Below are 26,813 nucleotides of genomic sequence, written 5' to 3' on the forward strand. Positions count from 1 at the left end.
GTTTCTATTTTGTTAGAAACAGACCTTCACAAAAAACCCCTCTCCTTTCTTCACAATGAATGGAATTACAGATGATTGTAGAATACATCCCCTTTGCTCCTTTCTTTAACCCTAATTTGCAGAAGCCTGTAACTTCACATCTAACAGAGGTATGTGCTGCAGTGTTTGTCCTACCAAGCCTCCCAAAGTTACTGCAGGTTTTGGATTCACTCCTGAAAAATAAAACGTCATTCCAAGTTATCCAACAGGCTGTGCAATAATCTACGTTATCTCCTCTGTTGTGCAGAAGAGTTCTGTACAGCAGCAAGAAGGGAGAGGTGTGAGAGGTGATTTTCAAGCAGGGGAGCTAGAGGTGTGTCAGGGAATGTGAATGGAAACTGGAAAACCTGGCTGTGGATAAGGAGCTCAGCAATTCCTAAGGTAAGGAGGAGGCAGGACTGGCAAAGTCAAATTAATCAAGAGAGTTTGTGGGTGAAGATGGAATGAGACTGAAGATGGAAAAGGGTAAAGCAAAATCAGGTAAGGGATACGGCTGAAAGGAAACATGTTCCAAAGTGTCAAATTGTATCTCCTACATTCTGGTTTTTGGTATTTGTTTGTTTTTTATTCTGAAATTCAGAAGACCTGGAAAGCTTGTGAGTGTTTCCTTCTTGTAATCCCTCCACCACACTTTTCACTATGATCACGCCACTACCCGTTCTTTCACCAAAAATACAGTTTCCCAGTCCAAAGAAGTGGCTAGGAAGCATAGGAAGATACTACAACAATATCTATAGCTAGCCTGTTATTTTGGCCATCAGCCTTCTCTGATGACTTAATAAATCTCGAGTTTTGAATCTTATCCAAATGATAATGCATGTTTCCAGATATTTCATGCTGGGTTATTAATATTTGTAGTGGTTCTCTTCTAAATGGTTATACAGAAGAGAAAAAGAAGCATACATGCACGAGTCACATATTATACTTTGCATCACAACAGAAGAATAGCTTTAGGGTGAAAGTGTTGACATAGGACTTGGGTGATCCAAATTGAATTCACAATTTTCCTACGTTCTTCCTTTGTAACTCAAACCAATGGCTTCACCTTTTTGAGCTTCAGTTTCTTAAACTGTGAAATGAGGTCTATGAATCTCTCTGAGTTGTTGTGAGACTACGGCCATTAATCTCGGCGATGGGATCAGATATTTCAGTGGGGAAAACTTCAAGTAATTATAGTAGAATTCCAAATAATGACAGGGCACAATCCTGATTCACTCACAAAAAGGGAACAACTACAATACCAAATGCAACCCAGGTTTCACTTACAGATTTGAAACGTGTTTTCCTTCTCAACACTGTGGCTGTGACTCTATAAATGGTTATGCCACTTCCCCTTTCCTATCAAACACTTCAAATCTCATTCATTTATAAGTGAAGGGAAAAGATAAAGCATCCCATAGAAGTATCACAAGTAAAGCCACTGGTGATTGTTCGCTCTTGTGAAGAGTCTGTAATTTATCGCCTTGGTTTTTGCCAAGTGACATAAAAGCAGACAATGAAAATTACTGCCAAAAGGACATTCAGAAGACAGACAATAAATGAGCAAGAGAAAGCCAGAGAAATGAACAAGAGGCAAAAATTAAGAGATGAAGACAAATTATCAGTTAACTTCTTCTGGGGAAAAGCACGATAACATTCTCCATTTCTTTTCAGAACCTCAGGTCTCAGCAATACAAAGTGAAAATGTTTCTTTGGACTGATATAAAATGTTCACCTGCTTTCTTCGCCCTAGTTACCACTAGAATTCACAAAACTTGAAACACACTATAGATTTCAGAGCAGCTGTCTATTTTTTTTTGGTCTGTGTGTATTAGCCGAACACTGCTTGTAGAAAACCACTCGTACCTTTCCCTCTTTTTCCTAAATACAGATCGTTCCTAGTGTTAGACGCATGATAATTAAAAGTGTAAAACTGTAAGTAAACTGTACTGTGACTACTTGAGTAATTTGGTTCAAATCAACACACTGATCGGATGAGTGAAGTAAATGTTACTGAAGTCTATTATTTCACACAGTTACCCAAGGGGCCACTTCTTGTTCCCTGAGAGTTCAAAGGTAAATACGTTTTTAATTATAATAGGAGTAGGAACTTGATGTTGATGGGTAGGGATGGCCAAAGAGCTTTGAAGGTGGAGCAAAATACACATGGCTATGACACATTGGTAATTATCTTGGCACCATAACCATCTGTATATCAGCATGTAACAAACTCCTTGTCTTAGGTATGATAATAAAATAACTGAATCCTTAATGTGAGGGCAAAAATACTGTATTTCGTCTTAATAAAAACTGACTTCATTGTTTAAATTCCTTTCCTGAGTATCCTGGTATGTTAATATGCAACACATAAGCATGGCACTTTGTAATGCACATATTCGTACATATACATTTAAAGAAATAAGCTGGTAGTTTCACCTCAGTGTTTGGCCAGATAAAGACACTATTGATACTCTAGTGTAACACGAGGCAGCCTGCAGCAATTATCATCCTCTGTGCTAAAAGGATGGAGCCAAAAAGTGAGATGTATGACCTTAGGATGGAATCTGCAGACCTCGGGAGAGCAGAAACATGTGACATTGAGTGTATGTCACACACTCTTGTTGCATTTAGTTCATTCCCATTGGCCGCCATCATGCTGGAATTTTAAATCTCTGCAGCATTTTTGTCTCCTCAAGGCTGTGTGGTAATTCAGATTCTTGAAAGGATGCTGGTGCTGCAGGAAAAATAGTTTCTTGCTCCAAAGACGGTCCTTTACATGATCCCTCCGTGCTGCTGTATGTTCCATAAACCTTTCAGTGCTCGTCCTATTTACAGTTGCGTGCATCTCTTCAAAGTGCATGGTATTATGATTACACAGATTTTCTGGGACTGCATTACGAGGTGTTGCTAACCTAAGGTTGCTTCTGTGCATGAACTGATTCCTGATTAAACCAATATGTGGGCTGACTAGCTCTAAAATAAGACCACTTTGTTGCTGTTTACTTGTATTTAAATTCAATATTCTTGTTAAGGAGAAACTTGCAGTTACTTGTGTCCTTTTATTTTGAGTATAGATTGCCCTGGTTTTCATTTTATTGTATTCTCTCTAGATTCAAGTGTTGGGAAACTTACTTTCTGTCAGTGTTGCCGGTTCTTGCACTTCTGTGATCTCAGGCAAATCAGGCAGTCCTCTTCATGCAGTCCACTCACCTGTGAAAACAAGCAACAACAACAAAGAGCAAACCATAAATATAAAATAGTTATCTCCTCCTATGCATTTCTACACTGCTGAACTCATTTACATATAGTTCTGAGGTCTTCAAACAGAAAGTGCTACAGAATTGCAAAGCATCGTGACTCATGTGAAATAAATAATTTCAACACAAACTCTGCCGACGGTTCCAAGGGACCTCATTTCCACGGAAGCGTTCCTCAGCCCTACCGAAATTATCTGTAATCTGCGGCAGGCCTGTTGAAGCACTCATCGGTGTTTTTGGAAACCAATCATACCAATAAAAGATAACTGGTTCCAGATGTTAAACAAAACAAAACAAAAAAAACCCCCAACAAACCAAACCATGTTGAATGAACTCATAATATTGATGAAATCAAAATCAATGAGAATTTACGTGTAAGAGTTATTTTTTCAGACACTGTCAAGCTGCAGCGTAATACAGAGTGAGGACCCAGCTACAATAAATTGCTGTGTTCTTTGGAATAAATTATGAGGTTTTAAGATTAATTTATTGCTCTACATCAAGAAACAACATAGCTTGTCTTTGGCTTGTCCCTGTGCACATCTGAAAAACAATCTTAAAGGAGGTTTTCTCATTAAACTTCTGCCTTCCTGCTGGCATGGATACACAATGGGAAAAGCTTTCCTTTCACAGCACATAAAGGTTTTCCTACATTTTTCTTCTTTTTTTTTGACATGAAGTTAGTCATCACATTATTGTGGCTAAAACATAAAAGCAGAGTTAAAGCGGCTTTAGAAATAATGCTACTCCTCTGCTTGTGCAGAGATTACAAATGCATAGTCCAACTCTTAAACCAATTTCATTCTCTTTAGCTTTAGATGTTAGTATTAATTAAAAAAACAAATGAAACCAAAATAAAATAAAACTGAAGGACACTGGCTTCTTCTGCAAAAGCTGAAAAGAACTTTACTTGAAAAACAACCACTAAAACAGGAGCTTTGGATCTACTGGTACGATTCTCATAATGGAAAATTTCTACATTCTTTTCCTTTACATTCTGACTTTTCATTAGGACCATGAGTGAAAGTTATGATGTAGGTTCGGCAGGCAAAAAAAAAAAAAAAAAGAAGGAAAAGCAAATTGGGAGCTATCAGACTGCAGCAGAGCCAACAAACATATTTTGTGAATGCATCATCAAGGACAAACAGTCCAAAGCTCAGAGCTCCATGCGCAGTCAGGAGCTGGCACAAAGCGTAAGGGTCACGAAGGCAAACAATTTAAGAGCAAACTGGTTTACAGCCTTTTATTGTAACACTCTGAACAGGGTGTTTCAGCCAAAGAAACAATGTCCTTCTAGAAGCAATAAAGACATACGGGTGTATGGGAACAAGTCAGCGTTTTTATAGGGAACAAGTAGAATATATTTGTAAATATCACTGCCGAGCAACCATAAATTAATACAGCTGGAAAGCATGGGAGAGTTCATTTAATTTTAACTGGGCTAAAGAAGCAATAATGAAATTTCAAGTTCTACAGGAAAGCCATAAACTAGAGACTTTTTTTGAAGGCCAATTCCTGACCCAGTCCTTTGGAAGCTTTTGAGCATGCACAGTCCAAAGGACCAAACTTGAAGAAAAGTCTCTGTAAAATGTCTCACCGCATTTGCTGGGGAATCAGATCTGAATATCAATTTTTGATTTGTTTGCTCGGGGAATGAAGACAGGACAGGTACTGTTTTGTGAACAGTTTACACACACACACATCCATACTTTCAAATTAGTGTTACGCCTGAGTTAAATACCGGCACAACTGTCCCAGGCCAAGGAAAAATATCGTGTAAACATAGATAAAGGTAGTACCTCCATGCACAGAATGGGTCTGACGACAGTTGCACAGTGAGAATTGTCTTCAAAGAGCTATAATTTTTCAAAAACGGTGGCTATTTTCTCTATGCAAGGTATATTTGCAGCTGGGAGCTCTCATGATGCTTCATCCTAAAAGCTGTGTTGTTGAGATGGCAGGACAGGCAGAAGAGGGTTTTTTCAAGACATTAACTAGTGGCTCCATCAGAAGCCACTGAATGTTTCCTACGGATTTAATCCATTGGAATTAATTAAACAGACTTCTGTTTGCTTAATGGAACTGAGACAAGACGGGATTTATAATGTTGGTGTGGAAGACAGCCTCTGGTTTTCTGTCCAACACAAACCGATGTGAAACCAGGGAAGGCCACTGTGGTGGAAGAATGGCGTCTCCTGAAACGAAGGAGGAAAGTTGTTTACCTCACTTAAGAAAAATGAACAGAGACTTGATAGAGAACCTGCCTTTAAAATGTAAGGCCACAGCTATTAAAATTGGGTCTTTTAATACTCTTATGTACTGCATCTAAATTGCCTACAATCTCTGCTCCTAAGTAAAGAATTCATCCAAGATGATTGTTGCTTTGCCTAAGAACAGGGCGAGGAAAGGAGAGGAACTGGCCTCCTCGGAGCAGCTGTTATCAGCCAGCCAGACGGCAAACGACGTGCCAGAATTTACAGGAAACAATCCAACACAGATCATTAATTCCAACGCAGCCTCTACACCCCAAACACCATTAAAATGTCACTGCTGAGGACTCTGAGAGCCAAGGCACCAACAAAACATGTTCTACACCAGCATTTCTGCAACTATAACAAACTACCAAAAATCCTTCCCAAACACAGCAAGGAAAAGTTATGGAACAAGTAGACTGGTATATGAGATAATTATGGAGAATCTAAATTGTATTTTGTTTCACAAAATGTCTTCTTTGTTCGTAAAAACCATTTTCCTTTTAAAAGAAAACCACGGAGCAGATCCTTGGCTGTTCGTGTACCTCGCTCAGGTGCTGCACTTCACTGAGCTGTACTAATCTGTGTCCAAAGAGAAACGCTACGTGATGTTAGATTTAAAGCTATATTGTAGAGTGGCTTATGCGCAAACAGGTCTTATTCTTCTAGGACTAACATTTTTTTTCTACAATTCCTCCATTTTTAATGCAGCAATCCAAGGCACATATTTTGCTCTCACCAAATGGAATATTTTCCCTTCTCAGGTGGTCTTCATGACTAAGCTTTGGCGGAAGCAGAGTTTAATGTTACGACGTTAAGCCCTTGCAATATCCAGAGATAACAAAAGCGGCCTTTCCTTTGGACACCAGGTCTTTAGATTAGGCATTTGGAGGCCCTTATAATGAGACAGGGACCAGCAGAAGAGCCACAGCAGAGTCAGGGACACCTACAAACCACGTGATTTGGGAGTAACACGCCGTTTGGAAGAAAAGCAAGAAGGCTTTCCATTCATTAACCAGGAAGACTCTGTCTTCCGTGGTGGGAGACAACAGGCGTGCAGAACATCCAGAGCCTCTAAAAGCGTAACTTTTGTAATTTTTTTTTTTTTTTAATACGGTGTTGTTAGAGAAGCGGTTTTGTTAAAGGAGTGCTCTCTACATCTCTAGGAACACTGCTACATGGAAGGACAGTTGTCGAACCAGGAGATCAAAGACCCTAATGAACATCATCTCTGCTCTGATGGTTGCACGTGTGCTAACCAGTGATTCTGGCTTGGTTCCCAGTAACTCAGTTCGCTATCCACTCGATCACACTGCTCCCTTTCAATTAAGTATTCTTCTTTATAAAACAACTAAGATTTAGCAGAGGTCTCACTGGGAAGGATTGCAAAGTATCTAGCGTATTGGAATAAAGTTATTTGCATGCTATAGAAGTCTTCTCCATCATCATAAGAAATACAGTCACATCTCAGCTGCAGCAACGGTGTTTGAATCATCGAATGTCCTGAGTTGGAAGGGACCCGCAAGGATCATCGAGTCCAGCTCCTGTCCCTGCATATGACAACTCCACAGTTCACACCATGTGTCTGAGGGCGCAAACTCATTTCATATTGATTACAAAGCAAGAAGCAGAGAAAAAAAAACCACAATTGTTTTCAGTGGGAGATGAGTTTGGGTGCTCAGAATGCAACTTGCCCAAAGCAGGTGCTGCGTGAGCTCCCAGCTCCCAGTTCACAAAATCCCAAACGTGTTTTTAGGTGTTCCTGCTCTGGCAGGGGGATTAGAGTAGATGATCTTTTGAGGTCTCTTCCAATCCCTGACATTCTGTGATTCTATGATTCTGTGTTCCCCTGCCACAGGGACCTAAGCAGAAAGAACTGGGAACACCCCCATCCGCTCACCCTGTGCTGTCGGCAGGATGCTCTGCGTGCTCTTTGACGTCACCTGCAGCGGCTGATGATTAAAATTAATGGTGATTCACAAAGACATCTCCTTTCCAAAGAATACTGCAACAGCAGCTTGCATAATCCTGAGATCTACTTAATGAAGGAGCATCCCCAGCACTATTTTATTTGATCATAGTTTCTATCACTTGTCTTCACCACCCTTTCCTTCCCGGCTTTACTACAAGTGCCTCTGATTAGCATGGCCTTAATAAGAAGCTTCATTCAAAAAGAAAGCAGGGAGGGAAGGCAGGCACTGAGGTGTGGCTGGTGACTTAAAAACATGAAAGGAATATAAATGTGTCAGAGAGAGGCAAGAAGTTGAGAGGGTCCTGTTTGGCAAGAAGAGAAGCTGAAGAGAGGGCCTAGTGCTATCATATATATAATCTCCAGAGACAGAGAGATATGTATAGGCGAGGAATACACCTATGGCTTAACACCTCCGCTGAGACCATTATTTTCAGTATTTTGAAGCGCTTTCCGCTTAAAACCCCAGAACTGTCCAACTTCAGTGTTTTGAAATACGCTTCTCCACCAAGATTCTGGAAGAGTGTCAGAGAAACGGGTCAATGTTATCATGTATATCACACACATGATGGCCGAGACACTGAGGATGGATCTGTTAATAACATAATCTATAGGTTTCCTAGTTTCTGACCAAAGTGGCCTCCAAATCAGGAGAAACAACAAGGGGAAGGAGCGTGGGGTAGCATATTGCTGTCTCAGAATCATAGAATCATTTCAGTTGGAAGAGACCCTCAGGATCGCCGAGTCCAACCATAACCCAACTCCAGCACTAAACCATGTCCCTAAGAACCTCATCTAAATGTCTTTTAAACCCCTCCAGGGATGGTGACTCCACCACTGCCCCGGGCAGCCTGTTCCATGCCCCACAGCCCTTCCAGGTGACTTTGTTGTTGTTTTGGACAGGGAAGGACACTCAGGCTTTCTCCAGCCCCGTGTTTTATTTTATTTTGCAGCAGCACTCAGGGCCCAGCCGTGAATGAGAAACCCGCTGCGCTACCTAGCATGCAAACACCTCACAAACAAAGCCTCCAAACACCCCTCGTTCAGCAGCAGGGATGTTTTAAAACTACCTTGCCTAGCAAGATAGGATTTCTTGTGAAAAGAGTAGGGGGGTGGTTTTAATCCAGACGGGAAAATACCTTTTCTGGAACAATCCAGGGGTGACGGAGCACAGGCAGCATTAAATATGATGTTTTTTGGTGAAGCAGCTAACGACACCTCGAACCACAGACCCGAGCGCTGAGAGGAAGTCATCGCTGAGGAGAAAAACCAACGCCACGTTCGAAAAAAATAAAACCATGGAACCAGGGAGGGCTTGTGGCCTAGAGCTACGTGTAAACGACCGCGGTGGCACTCCCTCGTAGAAACGCGGCGGATCAGCCCCAGATTTCCTCGGGTCGGTCCCCTCAGCGCCCCCCGCGTTTCCCGCCCCCTCAGGCGGGCAGCCCCGGCCGCAGCGCCCCCTGCCGGCCCGCCGCCTGCCCCGCCCCTGCTCAGGGAGCGGCGCGGCCGGGACTTGTTTCTCGGCGGAGCGATGCCGCCCGCCCCCGCGGAGGCGGAGGGGTACGGGCCGCAGCGCCGCGCAGGCGGGTGTGTGCGAGTCTCCTCAGGCGGATCTCAGCGCCGTGGCCGCGGTGTCGTGGCCGCGCTTTCCCGCTCCCGCCGCGCCCTCCGCCCTCCGCTCCCTCTTCCCGGCCGGCTGGGACTGCGTCTCCGCGTCGGCTTCCCCCTCAGCCTGGAGGCTCCCAATATGAACAGCATCGTCTGCGCTGGGAGGCACCAGGTACGGCTGGGCCCAGCGGGCCGGGCTTGAGGGGAGGCAGCGGCCGGGGGTTGCCGGGCCCTGCGCCGCCCCGGCCCCGCCGCTCTTTGTTCCCGTTGGGCGCTGGGGCTGTGGCCGCGGCGACCCGGCCTGGCCCCCGCTCTCCTGCGCCGCCGTCCCCTCGGCTACAGGATCCGGATCCCTTCTCGCTCCGCCACTGTTGGTTGCTTGTTTCTCCCGGATCTCGAAGTTGCCGGGCTCACCGAGGCGCAGTCGTGGCCGCGGCCGGGGGTCGGTTCCCTCGCGGCCCCCCGGGGGTGTGGGGGCGCTGCCGGGAGCGTCCTCAGGCCCCGGCAGGGGCGTGTTGTCCCCACGGGTGGGTGTCGTTCCGGGGGCACCTTTCCTAGAGCCTTTGTGGTTAAATGTGGGCAAAAGAGAAGCGCAAAAATCCCGGACTTTGTAGCCGTTTGGGGCTGGAAAACGTGTTCTGACAGCTTCCTGCCGATGTCGTGACCCTCCCTGTTGTCTGTAGCAGTTCTGGGGAATAGGAGACAGATAATACAGCGAAACCAGGGGCTGTTGGTGCTTCTGGAGAAAGGTGATGAGTGTGGATGACCGGGATAGGGGTTTGGGGGGGTTTTCCCCACTTTCAGAATATTTCACAGGTGCTTCAAGGTAGAAAATACCTTTTCCTTGACATTTTTGCTGTTACTCCCAAGACTCCAACTGAATTGGTTACAGTTTTATGCAGGGTGGAAAACCATTGATGAAGTGCGAGGAGATGCGTCCGATTTATTTACAAAGAAGGACAGCAAGACTGAGCGGTGATAGACGAGTGGAAGTTCAGTATCATGCCACTCTCTGTATTTGTTGTGGCTTGTGAAGGGGTTTTTTTTTGATTTTATTTCCAGTGATCAGTGTGTAGACATCACATTTATTCTGTTCCGTCAGGGATCTACAGAATAAGGAACCAAGCAGGATGTGGCGCTTTGATGGGATTGGTTTAATTTTAGCAAGCGGATTTTGTAGCCTAACTCTGGGAGCACAGGACGCAACAGCATGGGGATACTTTCCAGTTAGGAAACTCTAAATAGGTCTCATTTTGTTTTCCTCAGCTTGAGTTCTTAAGGAGCAGGAGATGGCAAGAAAAGGCAAAAACTGCCCAGGGTGGGAGACAACAACACACAAACAAAAAACCCACCGGTTTGCTGGTTGCGTGACAAATGTTTGAAGAAGTGTGTGTTAGTAGAAAAAAAGAAACCTGGGTGGAGGGGGAAAAAAAAAGGAAAGAACTTTCAAAGGTTAAAGATTAATTAAATATTTTAAGAGAGCATACGTGAGGCAGAAGGCAGAAAAAGAAGCTGTTGATAAAGGCAGTGACAACAACAAAAAAGGTATGACGTGGTGGAAAAGGAGAGGAAACGCAGAACTGGTATGGAAAGGGGATGTAAGGGCCGGGATGGCCTTGAAAGCAAGTAAATGGTGCGTTACAGCTGAGTTGTACTTCCAAGAACAGTGACATTCAAGCGTAAAACCTGCTTCTCATAATTTTTTTAGGTCTACATACATAAATGTGTGTTTGAAAGAGCTCTCCAGGCTTGCTCTCTATAGAGGACAAGCCAAGTAGTACATCTTCCTGGGCTGTGTGAACAGGTTTTGGGAAATGTCTGGAGTCGTTCTTCCTTCCCCTTTCCTTCCTTCTCCCCTCATTGTGGGGGAAGCGCAGCTGAGGTTGGTTTGCAGCGAAATAGAACAACGTTGTTTACAAGTCGTATTTCTCAATAGACTAAAACTTTAGGGGAAGACAACTGGAAAGTAAATATGCGAAACAAAATTGATATAAATTATGTGACTCTGATTTTTAAATCACTGGTGTAAAGAAGTTGAATGTGTTTAGTGGTGTAAAGTATGCTGATACATGTCTTGGTCCACAATATTTTGCCCAAAGGCAAACTCAGACATGAAAATATCGTGTGCTTTTACCATAAATGAATGCTGCTGCATGAAAGAAGAATGCTGAGGGCGTTTGGTTTTATGTTCTGATAGAGGTAATGGACTCTGAGTAGTCGTAGATGTGACCTACATTTCTGCTGAACTAGGCTGTGAACAGCCAGAAAGCACCGGCTGGTACTAAAGATGAGAGTTCTCAGGTGAGAGGAGAAGTAAATACTACCTGTGTTGTTAGGTCATGGGCAAGGTGACTTTTTACTCGTCTTTTTGGTACCTGACCTGAGACCGCAGCTCGTGGCTCTGCAGTGGAGAGTCCCAGATAATGGGGTTTAGATCTTGGAGAAATTCAGCAGTAATCACCGTGCAGCAGGATTTTTCAATGTCAGAATCTTTTCTGCAGCGAACAACTGTTTAAAAAAAAAAAAAGGGGGGGGATGAACAGATCCTAAATTCTAAACACAATAAACAATATAAAGTGTATTAATTATGACACTTATTTGCTGTTGTAACTGAGCTAATAATATTTCAGTAGTATTTGCAAGATGCATGTAAGAGAATAGGGTAGTGGAGGATGAGAAGACTTAGTATCATTATTATTTGGGTGAGTCTTCTGAAATGCATCTTTAAATGTGTATACAGTGAAACAGATGAGTTTAAAAGGGAGAAATTTCTCTTCTGGAGTCCGTTATGTGCAGCATAATTCTTCTCTGAGTGTATTATGAGCCATGAATCTTTGGTGGTCGGGTGGTACATATGTGTAGCAATTGAAACAGCCTGTGCATAACAGTAAGTGTTTAGGGAACACAATTATTAGAACACAATTCTGTTTAAATCAAGCAACTGGGCAGACGTTTGAGAACTGGCATTCCCCTGCCTGGGAACGCACCACGTGAACGTTCTGTGGCTTCTGGCCTCCCGTCATCGGCACTACGAGAGCTGCCGTGATCGACTCTGGAGCGAGGGGGGCGCCTCCAGGCTCTAATATTAAAACTGGAATGGAAATCTGTGAACATCATGCTTGATTTAAAAAAAAAAAAATCCTGGAAAATTGTACAAAAAGCTGCCGACTTGGTGTGGTGAGCTAGAAGGGTGTATAAGCGGAGGGAGGGGGGAAGGTAATGAAAAGTTATTTAGATGCTTAAAATAATTTAAGAAAGGAATTTGTTTGCAGTACCTGTTTACATATAATATTGAAAGCAGAAAATGCAGTGTTCTTGGCTTTTCGTTGAATTTTGGCTGATTGTTTGGCTTTTGTTCTAGCAGTAGTATGCCTAACCAAAAAATGCAGAATGTAATGAATATGCTTGTGCTATTTAATGCCACTTTGAGTAATATTATCCATGGTTCGCACACAACGTTATTGAAACTTTGGGGCAATAATAAAGATGTTCAAATTCCTAGGTATTCAGATTAGACAACACTATTAGATGCATAAAAGCAGAATGTGTGGTTTAGATCTCAAGCACAAAGGAGGACTTGGAAAGACAAAACCCGTGTGAGCAAGGTGGATAACCTCATGTGTGGCTGGTTTTCCGCTCAGAATCGAGCAGGTTGGTGCAAGGCTTTTCACCTGGAACTTTTACAATCTGAAATGATAGAAGTCAGAAGTGTCTTAGTGATAATTGCCTTGTGCATTCATTTTGGTGAAGCGTAACTTCTGGTGGCTTCTTATAACTTCGGAGTTAATTCATTGCAACACTCGCATTGAAATAATACCTCTGCATCTTTGAAAAACTGAATGTTTCAGATGAGGCAAATCTGTTTTTAAGAAGTGAAATGTTTTGTTTGCGTTAGAAACTCAAAGGGTTATACTAGTTGTACCAACAAGAGAAGTGTTGACTTCCGAATACTCAGTTAAATAATATTTGGTAAATAGAGCTTGGGTTCCATTTCATAACTTGCCTGTAGGATTATAAAAAGAACATACGTTTGATTTATGGAGTCAGCATAGGTGACTTTTTAATTTGTGACGCGGAGAAATGAGCTGCACCTATTTTTAGGAAACCTGGTTGCCCGTGTGGCATTTTATCTGTAGATACAAATATAGTTTTGGAACTGAAGTGCTTGATGTTTTCCTGAGGTGGCAGCAGGGTCATGGAAAGTTCCAGAATGGGTGTTTGTTGCCTGTTCCCTCCCCACTGCTGCTCCTCCCCTTCTCCCCTCCCCAAAAAAGCCTGACATAAAGGGCCCCCTCGCACACAGAATCCCGGCAAAGCTGCCCCACAGCTTGACTAGAGCTTAACAGATTCTGTTCCCAGGGTAGCACAGAGACTTTTTTTATCTAAGAAGGTTATTGTCGAAATAGTGATTTCTTGACTTCATAATTTTTGTGGAGGTACCGAAGACTGGAGAGATGCCCAGTCATTTCAGACGTGTCCTTAATCCATCTTCAGTCCCTTTCAGGCGTTCAGTAGAAGAAGGATATAAGTAGATGAGTACAGGAAAAGCAAAAGGTAGGAGGCATGTGGATTGGTTTCTTTTTTTAGATTTAGTCACTTTTGTTGTGTTAAGTGAGAGTTCTCTACTTGTGGAAGCGAGCAGTAATGATGGAGGTATCGGAAGCGCCGAAGGTTGGAGTTGGGGAGGAATTGCCTAAAAATGGCATTCCGCTCTTCTGCCTTTTTCTCTAGGCACTAATTCAGCCACTTCCTTGTCTCTGGGGGTATAAAAATTGATGTGGTTGACCTCTCATTAGGTACGAGAATGTATTGGTGTCAGTATGGAATTTTTCAGGCTGTTTTATTTTTGTGAAGAAACACTTCTTTGATTGGGTCAGGAACTTTTAAAAGACTATTAAAGTTTTATCTGAAGTACGTGGTAGCACTATGTAGTGTCCTTACTTGATATCTTCTCCTTTATTGCAGGTTATGATGCATGATTATCACAGAAGAAATTCATGTCTATAGCTCTTAAGGACTTTATTACATCATCTTCAAGCCTGATAGTTTTGGAATCCCTTTTGCAGCTGCAAAGACAGGTCTGCTTTTGCATTTCAACAAACATCTTCCCTACCAGAAGATACTGAAACCCAAGTGCTCTGGTTTAACACAGCGATACCATTGGATTATTTTAAGATCTCCCAATTGACAGTAATATATTTGCTAGGTAAGTTGATACTGTTAGCTGTGTACGCAATAGTTAACAATTTTGATGAAATTCTGTGACTTTAAAACCTTGCTGTCCTCTTTTTTTTTTTTTTTGGTTAAATAAGATACAGCAAGTGAAAGTCTATACAAATGGATAGTAATCTCTGTAAGTAAGATTATTCTTGCCAGTTTAGGGTCAAATGCTTTCAGTAGTAAGTAAAATTAAAATAAACAGATCAACACTAGAATTATTTTGTGAGGGGCTTGCTCTTTCTATTACTGATTTTTGTTATCCACTTTTTCTATTTTGGGACTTTTCTCTTTCAGTCTGATCTTCAGAATTTTCTTAAACTTCAGATGGAAATATAAATTGTTGCTGGTAACATTAGTAGCATCCCACATATTCTTCTCAAATTGATGAGGAAAGCATACTTTTGCATATGTTAGCAGCTCAAACTCACAAATTTGATATATATATAGAGTTGTTTAATTATGAGTTCAAATTCATTAGGTGACCTCAGGGTCGTATTTTAGTATTCTTAATTAGCTTCCTATTTATAAAGTGAACTTTTCTTAAAAGTGCTTAGCTAAAAAAAGAATCAATTAAATGACCTATAAAAATAGTTTCCAAATTCAAACGTTAGTTTCCTGAATTTATTTTTCCAGTCTTGGTCCAATGTACCTGGGATGGTCTGTTCGTATATGGGCAAGATCTTCAGGGGAAGCTCTTTTAGCTTCGTGGCGACTTAAAATAAATTGTTGTTGTTCAGAATGTGTTTGATTCTGTCTGTTTGTTGGTGCTAATGTTCTTTCATGACTTCCAGCTACTCTAAAATATTAAGTAAAGTCATTAATTTAGTCAATCCAAAGGGGTTTTGTCCAGACGTACTTACCAGCAGTAGTACTCTTGTAGGCTTTTTTTGGGGGGATGGATCTTTCTTTTTTTAATTCCCCATAAATGTTTGTTTGCAAACACTGTGTTAATCGTCCTTCTATACCGCAGCAAAATGTTGTCTCTCTCAACTTTACACATTCTGTTTTCAGCCAGACCAACACCAAAATGATTCCTAATGGATATTTGATGTTTGAAGATGAAAACTTCATTGAGTCCTCTGTTGCCAAACTAAATGCCTTACGTAAAAGTGGTCAGTTCTGTGATGTCCGTCTCCAGGTAACTTTTTTCTGTCGAGTATGATGGTGGAACGTGCTGGGGTTTTTTGTTACGCTGTGTAGCGCTATTGTGCCTCAGTGGTTGTGAGGCATGAGATTTTTAGAATGATTTTTCTGAAAAATGAGTACATTAAAAAAAATATATATATATATATTTTGAGAGAAGTGACCCTAACATTTTTTTCAGCTGATGTAAATTGGAGACTATTGATTTGAAACATTGATTTGAACTGTGACATTCACTTGGGTAGGCCTTTATACTAGTATAATACAAATGTGCTTCAAAAGAAGGCTCATCAGCATGTGGGTTTCTTACTCGTGTTTTAAATCAAGGTGTGCGGACACGAGATGTTGGCGCACCGAGCCGTGCTAGCGTGCTGCAGTCCCTACCTGTTCGAAATCTTCAACAGCGATAGTGATTCTCACGGAATTTCCCACGTTAAATTCGATGATCTCAATCCAGAAGCTGTGGAAGTTCTGCTGAATTACGCTTACACTGCTCAGTAAGTAGTCTTCATAGAAACTAGAGGGAGTAGCTTTTCATTTTAAAAAATCAAATATTGATGGCAAATTTCTGCCTTTAATAGGTTAAAAGCTGATAAAGAACTGGTGAAGGATGTGTACTCTGCAGCAAAGAAGTTGAAGATGGAGAGAGTTAAGCAGGTACAGTTCTGGGCTGTGCTTTCTCAGGCTGACAGCATTATGCTTTTTTGTGTTAGTGAGACAAAAAAAATGAAGATTCTGTTGAAAAAGCGCTCGGCGGATAAGCTGCTTTTGATGTTCCATTAGCATTGGATTGATTGGAGTGACAGCAGTATGTGTTGCTTCCAGTTGCGTTACCTTTGTGCTGGAGGCTTCTCTGAAGTTTAAGTTTTGTATTTGTGCACCCGTATCAGCGAAACAGCTTCTGAGGCACAGCTGGTTCCTCACCGTCAGGTTTGTGGGAGCGGTGGTGTGTTTGGTCACATTGGGGAACATAATTAAACCTATAAATCTGTGGCAGTATGAAAAAGAGAATAATCCGCACACTCCTGAACACAGGTTTTGACTTGAGAAATATTTTCTCTTGCCGCAAATGGGGTACCTTTGCTAGGGTAATTAGGATTCTTCACTTGGCTGCTCCGCAGTTTTGAACAGGCGTTAAATCGGAAAGCGTGGGGTCAGTGTATTTGAGTAGCTTTCAAATGTGTATGGCTTTTAGTACGCTCATATTCCGATGGAAGGCAACATTTCATTTACAGCTCGGTCAGAGGGGTGACAACAGTCACTGTTCTGCAGTTAGAAAACAGCTGCTGCTGTATGTTGGGGTGGATAATTGAAGCATAAAAATCTTGTTGACTTGTAAATTAAGAGGCAGCCTTTTTTCTTAAAAGGTTTGTGGTGATTATTTGCTCTCCAAGATGGACGTTCAGAGCTGCATCTCTTACCGAAACTTTGCAAGTTGCATGGGAGACTCGCGTTTGTTGAACAAGATTGATGGCTACATTCAGGAACATCTTTTACAGATTTCAGAACAGGAAGAATTTCTCAAACTCCCACGGTTAAAGGTTAGCTCAAGTTTGTGGCCTTTCTTCTGGTACGTGGTAACGAAGGCTTCCTTTTGGGGAGCAGGAAAACATGGTGTGAATTCTGGATCTGTATAATATTTATACGACTGTGAACCTTGACTGTAGAGAACACGTACTATCATCCTTTCGAAGCGTAAAAAATAAGCTGTACCTAAAACGAGCTTCCTAATTTCAGCGGCACAGGCTGAAAGCTGCTCCTAGGTGGTGTTTTCTAGCTCTGCGGTAGAGTAACGCTCACTGTGTAAAGTGCAGTACGCTACAAATACGAGGAGACTAAATTGTCTTTTCCTCTTCTAATTCAAGCTGGAAGTCATGCTGGAAGACAATGTTGGCCTACCCAGCAACGGCAAACTGTACACAAAGGTAATCAACTGGGTACAGCGCAGCATCTGGGAGAACGGAGACAGCCTGGAAGATCTCATGGAAGAGGTTAGTCTTTAAGAAAATGGGATTAAACATCTTCTTTAAAAAAAAAAAAAAAAAAAAAAGCCGATATGAAGGATGATCCCTTTTTCTTTTCTTTTTTTTTTTTTCCCACTTTTTTAACTGTGACCCTAAAGAATTTAAATTTTACTGTAGGTACCCCTAAGCTGAGAAACTGGGGGGGTGTTCAGGTGAGCTGAATGAACTGTTCAGTCTGGTCTTGCGCTTTCCTTCTTTGCTCACGACGTGCTGTGTAGTAACCTCAAAGTGGCGTGTACCTTGCTTTAGAATTGGGGAGGTGGTAACTGAAACTTGCTGTAGACTTCTTGATGTTTTCCTCTGCAGGTTTTGCTTGTAAATGCAAAGTAGGTAAAAGCTTCTAATGATTGTTCCTCCCCGTTGGTTTATCTCCCCATAGGTTTATTAACAAAACTAGGATACCAAGGCTGAAGAACCAAGAAGAGCCCTCAAGTGTATTGACACGTACAGAAGCAGCAGTCCTGCCCCAGTTCTCCTAAGAAAATCCGCTGTGGGCAGAGAACGATGATGATGATTTAATGGTGTTTACTTACTCCTTTACAGGATACCTTTTCTTTTAAGTTGTGTGTTATTAAATGGCTTTACTCATGAATACTAATACTAGATGTAGCCTGGGCAGTTTTTAATGGAAAAATGAGCGGGGAATCTAAATTTTCAATTGGCTGGAGAAAATGGACTTTACAAAAACCCGTGCGACCTCAGAATTTTCCCAGTTTGTTATTACAAGCACGATACGTCTTCGGCAACACTTGTATAGGCAAAAGTCCGTGTTGATACTGTCGTGTATGCTCAAGTGTACATTTCCTCCTGGGATAACTCATTTTAAAAGCTTTGATCATGTTGAAATCTAGATGCATTTCACTGAAACAGTTGCATCTGATGTTTAGTTGTGGACGGCAGTTTCCTCCAGAACTTAAATTTGTGTTGTCTTCCCTCGTGCCCATACCTTTCTCTTAGAGCCCACTGTCGGCTACTCTTTAACTTTTTTTGATCGAGATAAATATGTGTATTTTTCAAAGCAGAAAACTTGTTTGCGGGGCTAACGAAAATGCTTGCATGAGATTGTGAATTGTGTAAATTCTGCAAATTAATGTGCCTCTTGCTTGTCTAATGTTTCTGTGCTGGAAAAAAAACAGCCGAAGTCCTTGGAAACCGAAGATTTCTCTCAAGCTGAGAAAGTAAGGAGCCTTCACCCCATGTTCGAAGATTCGCCACCATGACATCTGCTTCCTTTTAGTTTTGTCGTTCCGCTAGATTGAGATGAGCTGACGAGAAGTACGCTGGCGACTGCCTTTTGTAATGTGCCTGTAGCTTGGGAGCAACGGAGCTGGTAGCCACCTGGGTGTTCTGTTGTTGTTTTTGCAGGTTCAAACGCTGTACTACTCAGCTGATCACAAGCTGCTTGATGGAAATCTGCTAGATGGACAGGCTGAGGTGTATGGCAGTGATGATGACCACGTTCAGTTTGTGCAGGTACAACTTGCAGACAGTCTGAGGTAACCCCAGATAGACTGGAGCAGTTTACAGCACACCTGAACTCTCGGGTACTGGAGCAGAGAAAGCAGCCGTAGCTTTAATGGAGAAACACGTGGCGAGAAGGGATCCATCTGGAGGTGACCATTTAGTCTCCACCTCTGTTTTTTTTTCTTTAGACTGACTCTGAGGCTTTGCAAAATGAAACGCTTTAGGTTTGACTTCAAAACAACTCCTAGGCTGTTAGCAGAAGGAAGAGGCAGAAAAGCTGTAGCGAGGCAGCCGGGGCTTTGCAGAGATACTCGAGAGACTAAGGAATCGTGGGCTGCCTGGCTTGCAGTGGAGAGTGGCTTATGCGTCTGTTAAATTTTGGCACGGAAAAGGATTCCAGACATAAGTTCTAATCCTTCAGCTGCCAGCGACTGTCTCTTTTGTTCAGCCGCACTGCTAATGTGCAAGAGAGATTTAAAAAAGCAGCAGTAGATCACTTCTGATCTAGACATAACTGATGCTTTGACTGTGTGCAGATCATCTTGTGCTTTTTGAGATGATTTTTAAAAATTTTCTTGTAGTTCTAGCCGGTTATTTCTACTTGAAAAATGCACAGCGTAGCACAATGGAGGCTGTTGAAGAAGCGAAGAATAAAAAAGGGCTAATAGATGTAAATTATTAGTTGGTTTATACAAATTAAGGGTGTTTAAATTCACTGAGTTAAAGCAAAGATATTTTACTCCTAACAGTGGAATGTGCTGATATGGATGTATGTTTCTTGAAATGTTTGTGTGAGACACTCTTCATCCCAAAACATGGATTTTTAGAAGGGAAAAGAGAAAAATGAAAAGCCAGCTCATTTTTCAGTTTCTTAATGATTTTTAGTAAGCCTTCTCAGACTTTACCACCTTTGGATACCACTCCACACCTGCACATTTTTAGAAACAAGGCCAATAGTTGTGCGTAATTTCTATGACTGTTGAGGCAATTTAAGGAAAGAGAATCTAAGCTCTTAATTGGATGGAGGTTCAGAAATAACAACGGTGCTCTCCAGAAAGGAATTGGGTTTCAGGGGGAGCTGCGTACAGCAATCAGTCGTCCGTGTGAGGCTACCAGTGAGTTAGATGATGTATTTCTGGAGATCAGACTCCAGGGAAACACGCGAGCATTGCAAACTTGTAATGTGGTCCAAAACTTCTCTGCTAAACAGGGTAGACACAATGTTAACTACTTGTGTTTGGTTCTTGAGAGACAGAAAAAGCCTGAACGACAACTAACTGTGCAGCGTAGTCTGAAATGTGAAATTTGGGGTTTTTTTCTTCATCGAGCAAAATAATGTAGGCTACAGGATAAATTTAATTGAAGAAGAAAAGAAAGCAGAAATGTCCTGTTATTGGGAAGTATCAAGGGAGTAACATCCAAGAAACAGCTAATCTGAGCACAGAGAGGAACTGAGGCGAAATTAATTTGTCTTCAGGGAATGAAGAGAACAGTTAATTCACTTCCAAATAGCGTTATGTAATTAACTCCAGTGCCAGAAGCAGAGCTTGCGAGTGAGGCTTCTCTTTTGTGGATCGGTTCTGTCCAAAGGGATGCAGGTTTTTCGGAAATCCTGCTAGTAACACGTGCTCTGTTCGAGGGATGTGAAATCGGTTCTGGTCAGGCAGCAGCAGCGTAAAGGTGCGGTCACAGGGTGAAGTGAGTTACAAGAGGAGGTGCAGGGTGGGTTTTGGCCACTGTTGCTGAGTAGGCAGGATGTTCTCTGCCAAAAATGTAGCTGCGCTATAAATTACGCTCTGCAGAGGTGGTAGAGAGGTGTCGAGTGGTTAGGTATGAGCTCAGAGAAGCACATGTAGAAGGAGCGTAGTCTCTGGCTAGGTTTCTGTAGCTGCCTTTTGATTTTGCAGAAGAAGCCACCACGTGAGAATGATCACAAGCAGATCAGTAGCAGCTCCTCTGGAAGTCCTTCTCCAAATGCTACTGTTCAGAGTCCTAAGCATGAGTGGAAAATCATTGCTTCAGAGAGAACTTCGAGTGAGTAACCAGGGTGGGGTTTGTCTGAACGATGCGTCTGGTATCATGCACCTCCCACCTCTCCTCAGGGGTTTCCTTCAGCATTTGTAAGAAATGCAGAAGTGCTTTTTCTTACCGATTATACAAATTGAGTCATTGGATTGGCCTAGTAATCTGTGGGATGTTTCTAACGTAACTGGGGCCAAAGCGGGATCACTTACATCTCGATTCTGTATCAACAGGGCCATGCCAGATCCCACACTGTGTATAATCAAAGGGAATTGGCAGCCTGTAATTAATTACCAGAGCTGTTTGCTGTGTGCGTGTGAGGAGACTATCCCCTGGCGTGTCTTTATATTGCTGTCTTAGGTCTTTTGAGCACTATATTAATCACAGAATCAAAGAATGGTTGGGGTTGGAAGGGACCTCTGGAGATCATCTAGTCCAAGCATCATCTAAATCATTTAAAACTCATATTTCTCAGTAACTAGGCTAACACTTGGAACCAATAACCAGGAAAAAAAAAAAGAGTAGTTTTCACACTTACAAGGGGAGCAGCAGAATCAGAAGACCCTAGATGGTATGCACCTGAAAATTTATTCTCTTGGTGGTCTCTCCCGACGACAGGTAACACCTACCTGTGTCTGGCCGTTCTGGACGGAGTGCTGTGTGTGATATTCCTGCACGGCCGCAACAGCCCTCAGAGCTCTCCCACGAGCACGCCGCGGCTGCTCAAGAGCCTGAGCTTTGAGCCGCAGCGCAGCGACACCGTCGAGAAGCCCATGTCTCCCATGCAGTACGCTCGGTCCGGACTGGGCACCGCTGAACTTGACGGCAAGCTCATCGCCGCAGGTGAAAGGAATTATGACAATTCTTTAACTTGCGCGGTTGGGGTGAGGGGGAAGGTGGTTTCAAAACTCCTCAGTGTCAAAGCAGTCGGTGTTTGGAGATGTGACCTCCCCTAATCTTTGGCTTTCAGGTGGCTATAACAGAGAGGAGTGTTTGCGCACGGTGGAATGCTACAATCCGCAGAAGGACACCTGGACGTTCCTTGCGCCGATGAGAACGCCGAGAGCTCGGTTCCAGATGGCGGTTTTAATGGTGTGTGGTGGGGGCGGATCGGGTGGAATGTGACGTTATGTCAATGCAGGTGGGACAAACATGGCAAACTTGACAAAATGGTAACAGAAGTTGCTTAACTGTGGTTAAGTGCTAATGGTTTGAGTTGTTGTGTACATAGATGTGAAGCAAGTATTTAATTTTTTGCATTTAGGGGCAGCTGTATGTTGTGGGTGGGTCGAACGGTCACTCGGATGACCTGAGCTGTGGAGAAATGTATGAGCCAGAAATAGATGATTGGACTCCTGTTCCGGAGCTGAGAACCAACCGCTGCAATGCAGGTAACATGTCTGCAGTTGATCGCTGTTTTTTAAAAAAAAATATTAATTTATTAGCTTACTTATTCTTTTCTGTATGAACAGGAGTATGTGCCCTGAATGGAAAACTGTACATTGTTGGTGGTTCAGATCCTTATGGCCAAAAGGGACTTAAGAACTGTGACGTGTTTGATCCCGTAACAAAATCTTGGACAAGCTGTGCTCCCCTTAATATCCGTAAGTGTGTTGTGTAGTTTGGGAAGGAGGGGGGAAAGGGTGATGGCAAAACTGCAGGTTTAAAACCAAATGAAATTTTAAAAAAATTAAATTTCAGCTGGCGTGGTGTTTGGTAGGGCTGTGCCGGGCTGTAACTGCTGCTCTTTGATTGTAGGGAGACACCAGTCAGCGGTGTGTGAGCTGGGGGGGTATTTATACATCATTGGGGGAGCCGAATCGTGGAACTGCCTGAACAGCGTGGAGCGTTACAATCCCGAGAACAACACCTGGACCCTGATAGCGCCCATGAACGTGGCTCGGCGGGGAGCTGGAGTGGCCGTTCGTGACGGTAGGCGGCCGCAGGCTTGAGCACTCGCTCGTGCTTGATGAACTGTTTGTGTTAAGCTAAGCTGCAAGTGGAGTACAAAGCTGTGTTCCCCGCTTGGGGAGGAGACAATGCAGTAAGAAATATGGCTGCGCCTCCGATTTAATTAAAACTGTAACCAGCAAAACAAAAATATCTTTCTTTGGGGCACCGTGTAGCTTCTAGAACTGCATCTGTTTAAATTTGGACTTTGTGCTCACTGATAAGTTTTAGTCACCTCTAGTAATTGAGAGACCCAAAGCAGGTCAATTCTGTAAGTTTAGACCTTGACTAAGGCAAAGATTTCTGGCAGAAAAACCTGCAGTTCCTTCGTTTTGTCATTGCTTGTCTCCCCGGAACGGAGGCTGCGTTTGGCGACAGAGGTGAAACATTCACTTTTGTTTGCGTTTGACAGGAAAACTCTTTGTCGGAGGAGGCTTTGATGGCTCCCACGCGGTGAGCTGCGTGGAGATGTACGACCCCGCCAAGAACGAGTGGAAGATGATGGCGAGTATGACTACTCCGAGGAGCAACGCTGGCATCACCACGGTGGCCAACACTATTTATGCAGTTGGGGGATTTGATGGCAACGAATTCTTGAACACAGTTGAAGTTTACAATCCCGAGTCAAACGAATGGAGCCCCTACACAAAAATTTACAAGTTTTAAGTGAATTAAATTCCCCTTTTCAAACTAACAGGCTTAGTGATGTAATTGTGTTTTAGTAGAGGTACACATGTGAATAGGGGCGGGGAGGGTGTAGATGTTGCCGACAGCAACACAAAGCTTTTGCATATTGCATTATAACATGCTGTACATATTTGTTTTGGAAAGAATATTGAGATGAAGGGTTTTCTGTGTATTTTAGAACTTTGTTTTAGGTTGGTTTTGTTTTGTTTTTAAGATTTCAAAGATAATGCAAGAGAAACTAGACTGGGCATATCATTTCAGGAGCTTCCCCCGGTGTTTGTTTTGTCACTTTGCACATTAAATGACTTTTTCTGTAGGATGTTGTTCTTGGGGCAGGAAGCATTAAGTTAAGGGGGACAGTTGTTTTTTTTTCATTGGGCCTTGTTTTCCTTCAGTAACTGGAACAATCTCTAACAAGAAGCCTTATTTAAATAGATATAACGGCTATTTTTTTTATTAAAAAGAGCTGACATGCCTGCCAGTACCTTATCTTTTATGATTGCCTTTTTATAACAGTTTTTATATACTCAGCAGAGTATTTTATCTGTTGATGTGAAAATGGCAGATAAATGGTGGTTGAAGCAAAGAACCAACCTTGGAGCTCATAGGGACTAAGTGAGAGAACTGACGGAGTAGTGGCTGGGAGCGTCTGCTCCACCGTTACAACTCTGTGTGCAACACCGTTGTTAGCGCTGGATGGAGTTTCTGAACAGAACAAAATTGGAAATGGGAAAAATATTCTGGCTCCAACTATTTTAAGAGGGCAGCAGAGGGTGTTTTCTGTACAGCAGTTTTATTACTCTGGGTGAGCGAACGTTTGTAAACCAATAACTTAAATGTGGGGGTTTTCTCATGGTTTTTAAACTCTTGCCAGTTGGCAATGACAATGTACTCATCTGATTAACTGTCTTCAGTTTATTTTTCTAATACTACAGCTGAAAGTGTGATAGAACACAAATAACTTGATTTTGTATGTGCTCCTAGTACTATGTTTTAGTTCACTTTCTCTATTCCTACGGACAAAACGTTGGGTAGGACGACTCGGTGTCTAATGTGTAGTGCTGCACATCTAACTCCTGGTGCCAAAACTCGCACTGACTGCTTGCTGCCGCTGCAAACACATTAAAGGTACCTTTGGGGAAATCCTTGCACCACAGGATGGCTCTGACGTGTCTTTGTGTCCTTTTCTTTACCAAGATGGTTTACAGACAGAAGTTTGCGACGTAAAAATAGACATTTCAAATGCCTGTAGGTTTAAGACACAAAGTAGGGTGTTTAACTGAGTTAGTATGAGAAAATATGAAGTATTTGCCTCAGTCTGTCAAAAGTAGAGTGTGCTAAGGCAGACATTGTGCTTGAGTTGATCCAGCCGCCTCAATTTATGAGATGAGTTGCCAACATAGGTGTAGTTGACCATTAACATACTTACCCCACAGTTGTGGGATAACAAATGGAAAAATCCCTTTGGCTCCAACAGTAACTCTGCCACCTCTCCTCTGAGTTCCAAGCATCTGGGGGCAAGAACTGCATTAAACTTTCATCCACAGTAATTGGGCAAAGAGAAAAAACGAGCTACTCAAAGAAACAGCCACGTAGAATCAACTGCCATTTACTGTAACAATAGATCTGATTTTAACAATAAAAGATTTTTACAAATACATCCAAAAGTCAATATCAAAATAAACCCTTTAGAACTTTGCCCGTTGTCTCTCTGTACAAGTACATACACACAAGAGGTAGCTGTAAAGGCCACAGCAGCACTGAAAATGGCTTTTAGAAAGCTCCATGGAGTTAAAGTGGGTTGGGAAAGCAACAACCGGTACATTCAACCAGAGCCGAGGCACCAAGGGGTAACCACTCCTGCCTCCGCAAGGGAAGGTGGCAAAGGGGAAGGACGAGGACTTTCCCAAAGGAACTTTGTAGAGGCTCCTGCTGGATGAAGCTCAAGTGGGTATTTCAACAAAGGAAAAACATCCTTTTCCTCTGAGAAGAGGTGCCGGACAAACACACCTGCATGGGGGTGGGATTTATCTTGCTTTTTGTGTTTAAAAAAGAGCATCAATCCATTTCTTTCCCCATCCTATATTCTCTCTTCAGTATGTAGTGCACTATATAGGATCCCTACATTGCACTTGCGCTTCAGTCCTTCGTGTCCATATCCCAGGCAGCTGATTCTGCAGCCGCTCTCCTCAGACCCCCAGTCTCGCTTGTGACTTCTCGAGTCCCAGCAAAATAAACACCTTACGAGGATTTTCCCACGCAAGCGTTAAAGGGATGTAGGTCCTAACACAACATCTGGAATTCAGAACAGCAGCCCAGCACATCTGCTGGATACTCAACCAGCTGTATCACTCCAGAGCCCCTCGCTGGAGACCGACAATTCTATTACCTGCCCATTAGCAGAAACTCTGACATTTAAGGTACATATGGAACGACTAGTTGGGTTTTTTTTCCTTCAACTCACATATAAAACGGCACCATTGAGAAGAGAAAAGGCAGATTTTTGGCTTCTCGAGTGTGTCCCTCGCGCAGCCCAGAGGAGCCGGATGTCGTCTGGATGAGGGCAGGGCAGGGCTGAGCTCGGCAGCTCCAAACCTCGGCCCCAGCGTCACAGCCAGCCACGGTTCTTGGCCTCGGCGTGTGCCGAGGTGTGACACTGCTGGACGGCGCGTTCCAGCTGCGCCAGCTGGCAGCAGCCCACCTCCAGCCGCTCCCTGCGCAGAGACGAGACGCGGGTTAGCGGGACGCAACCCACCCGGTTCACACACAGGAAAACGTTCCCATCTAGTCCTTTAAAGCAAAATTCAAACGGATTCTAATAGGCTTTAACTCCGTCAAAAGCAGAGAATACTCAGTATGTCTGGAAATCGAGATGTATTTGGCTCTTCACAGCAAAATATTGGGTTTATGCCAGAGCTGGCTGAGCCTTACGTGTTCCCAGCTGCCTCCTGCGATGGCACCTTGAAAAAGGGACAATCTAAGAGCCACACAGCAAACATCAGTTCAGTCAACCCCAAACCGAGCCTTTGGATAGAAAACATTACTGTTTTTTTTTTTTTTACTGAATGTGTTTAAGCTGCGTGTCAGCTCTGCATTTCCTAAAGGTTTAATGGGTTCTATCCAGTTACGATGTGGTCAGAGACTTCTGGGATAATCCGAGCTCAACGTGCAGCTTGTCCTGTACCTCTCGCACTTG

The 26,813-nt window shown here is 43.0% G+C and overlaps 2 protein-coding genes across 5 annotated transcripts in view; one reads left to right on the forward strand and one right to left on the reverse strand.

Moving 5' to 3' along the window:
- Positions 1 to 9,064: 9,064 nt before the first annotated feature.
- Positions 9,065 to 25,248, forward strand: IVNS1ABP (influenza virus NS1A binding protein). Of its 3 annotated transcripts, none has more exons than XM_065648925.1 (15): positions 9,065 to 9,279; positions 14,073 to 14,313; positions 15,339 to 15,465; positions 15,798 to 15,967; positions 16,052 to 16,127; positions 16,838 to 17,011; positions 17,336 to 17,461; positions 18,860 to 18,967; positions 20,866 to 20,992; positions 21,599 to 21,823; positions 21,951 to 22,072; positions 22,245 to 22,371; positions 22,453 to 22,584; positions 22,739 to 22,912; positions 23,343 to 25,248. In XM_065648925.1, the coding sequence occupies exons 3-15, from the start codon at positions 15,355 to 15,357 to the stop codon at positions 23,594 to 23,596; spliced, it is 1,926 nt and encodes a 641-aa protein (XP_065504997.1). In that variant the 5' UTR covers positions 9,065 to 9,279; positions 14,073 to 14,313; positions 15,339 to 15,354; the 3' UTR covers positions 23,597 to 25,248. The 3 variants fall into 3 exon arrangements, with proteins under 3 accessions (XP_065504997.1, XP_065504999.1, XP_065504998.1); XM_065648927.1 differs by having other exon boundaries at positions 15,343 to 15,465; XM_065648926.1 differs by lacking the exon at positions 9,065 to 9,279 and adding an exon at positions 13,437 to 13,661.
- The window catches only part of SWT1 (SWT1 RNA endoribonuclease homolog), a 31,041-nt gene continuing 29,453 nt past the window's right edge, over positions 25,226 to 26,813 (reverse strand). For both annotated transcript variants that reach the window (XM_065648921.1, XM_065648922.1), the window contains exon 19: positions 25,226 to 26,331. In XM_065648921.1, the coding sequence (XP_065504993.1) occupies positions 26,226 to 26,331 (106 nt within the window). In that variant the 3' untranslated portion in view covers positions 25,226 to 26,225. The remainder of the gene's footprint in view (positions 26,332 to 26,813) is intronic.

This window comes from Caloenas nicobarica, chromosome 20, assembly GCF_036013445.1.
Source record: "Caloenas nicobarica isolate bCalNic1 chromosome 20, bCalNic1.hap1, whole genome shotgun sequence".
Taxonomy (NCBI): Eukaryota; Metazoa; Chordata; class Aves; order Columbiformes; family Columbidae; genus Caloenas; species Caloenas nicobarica.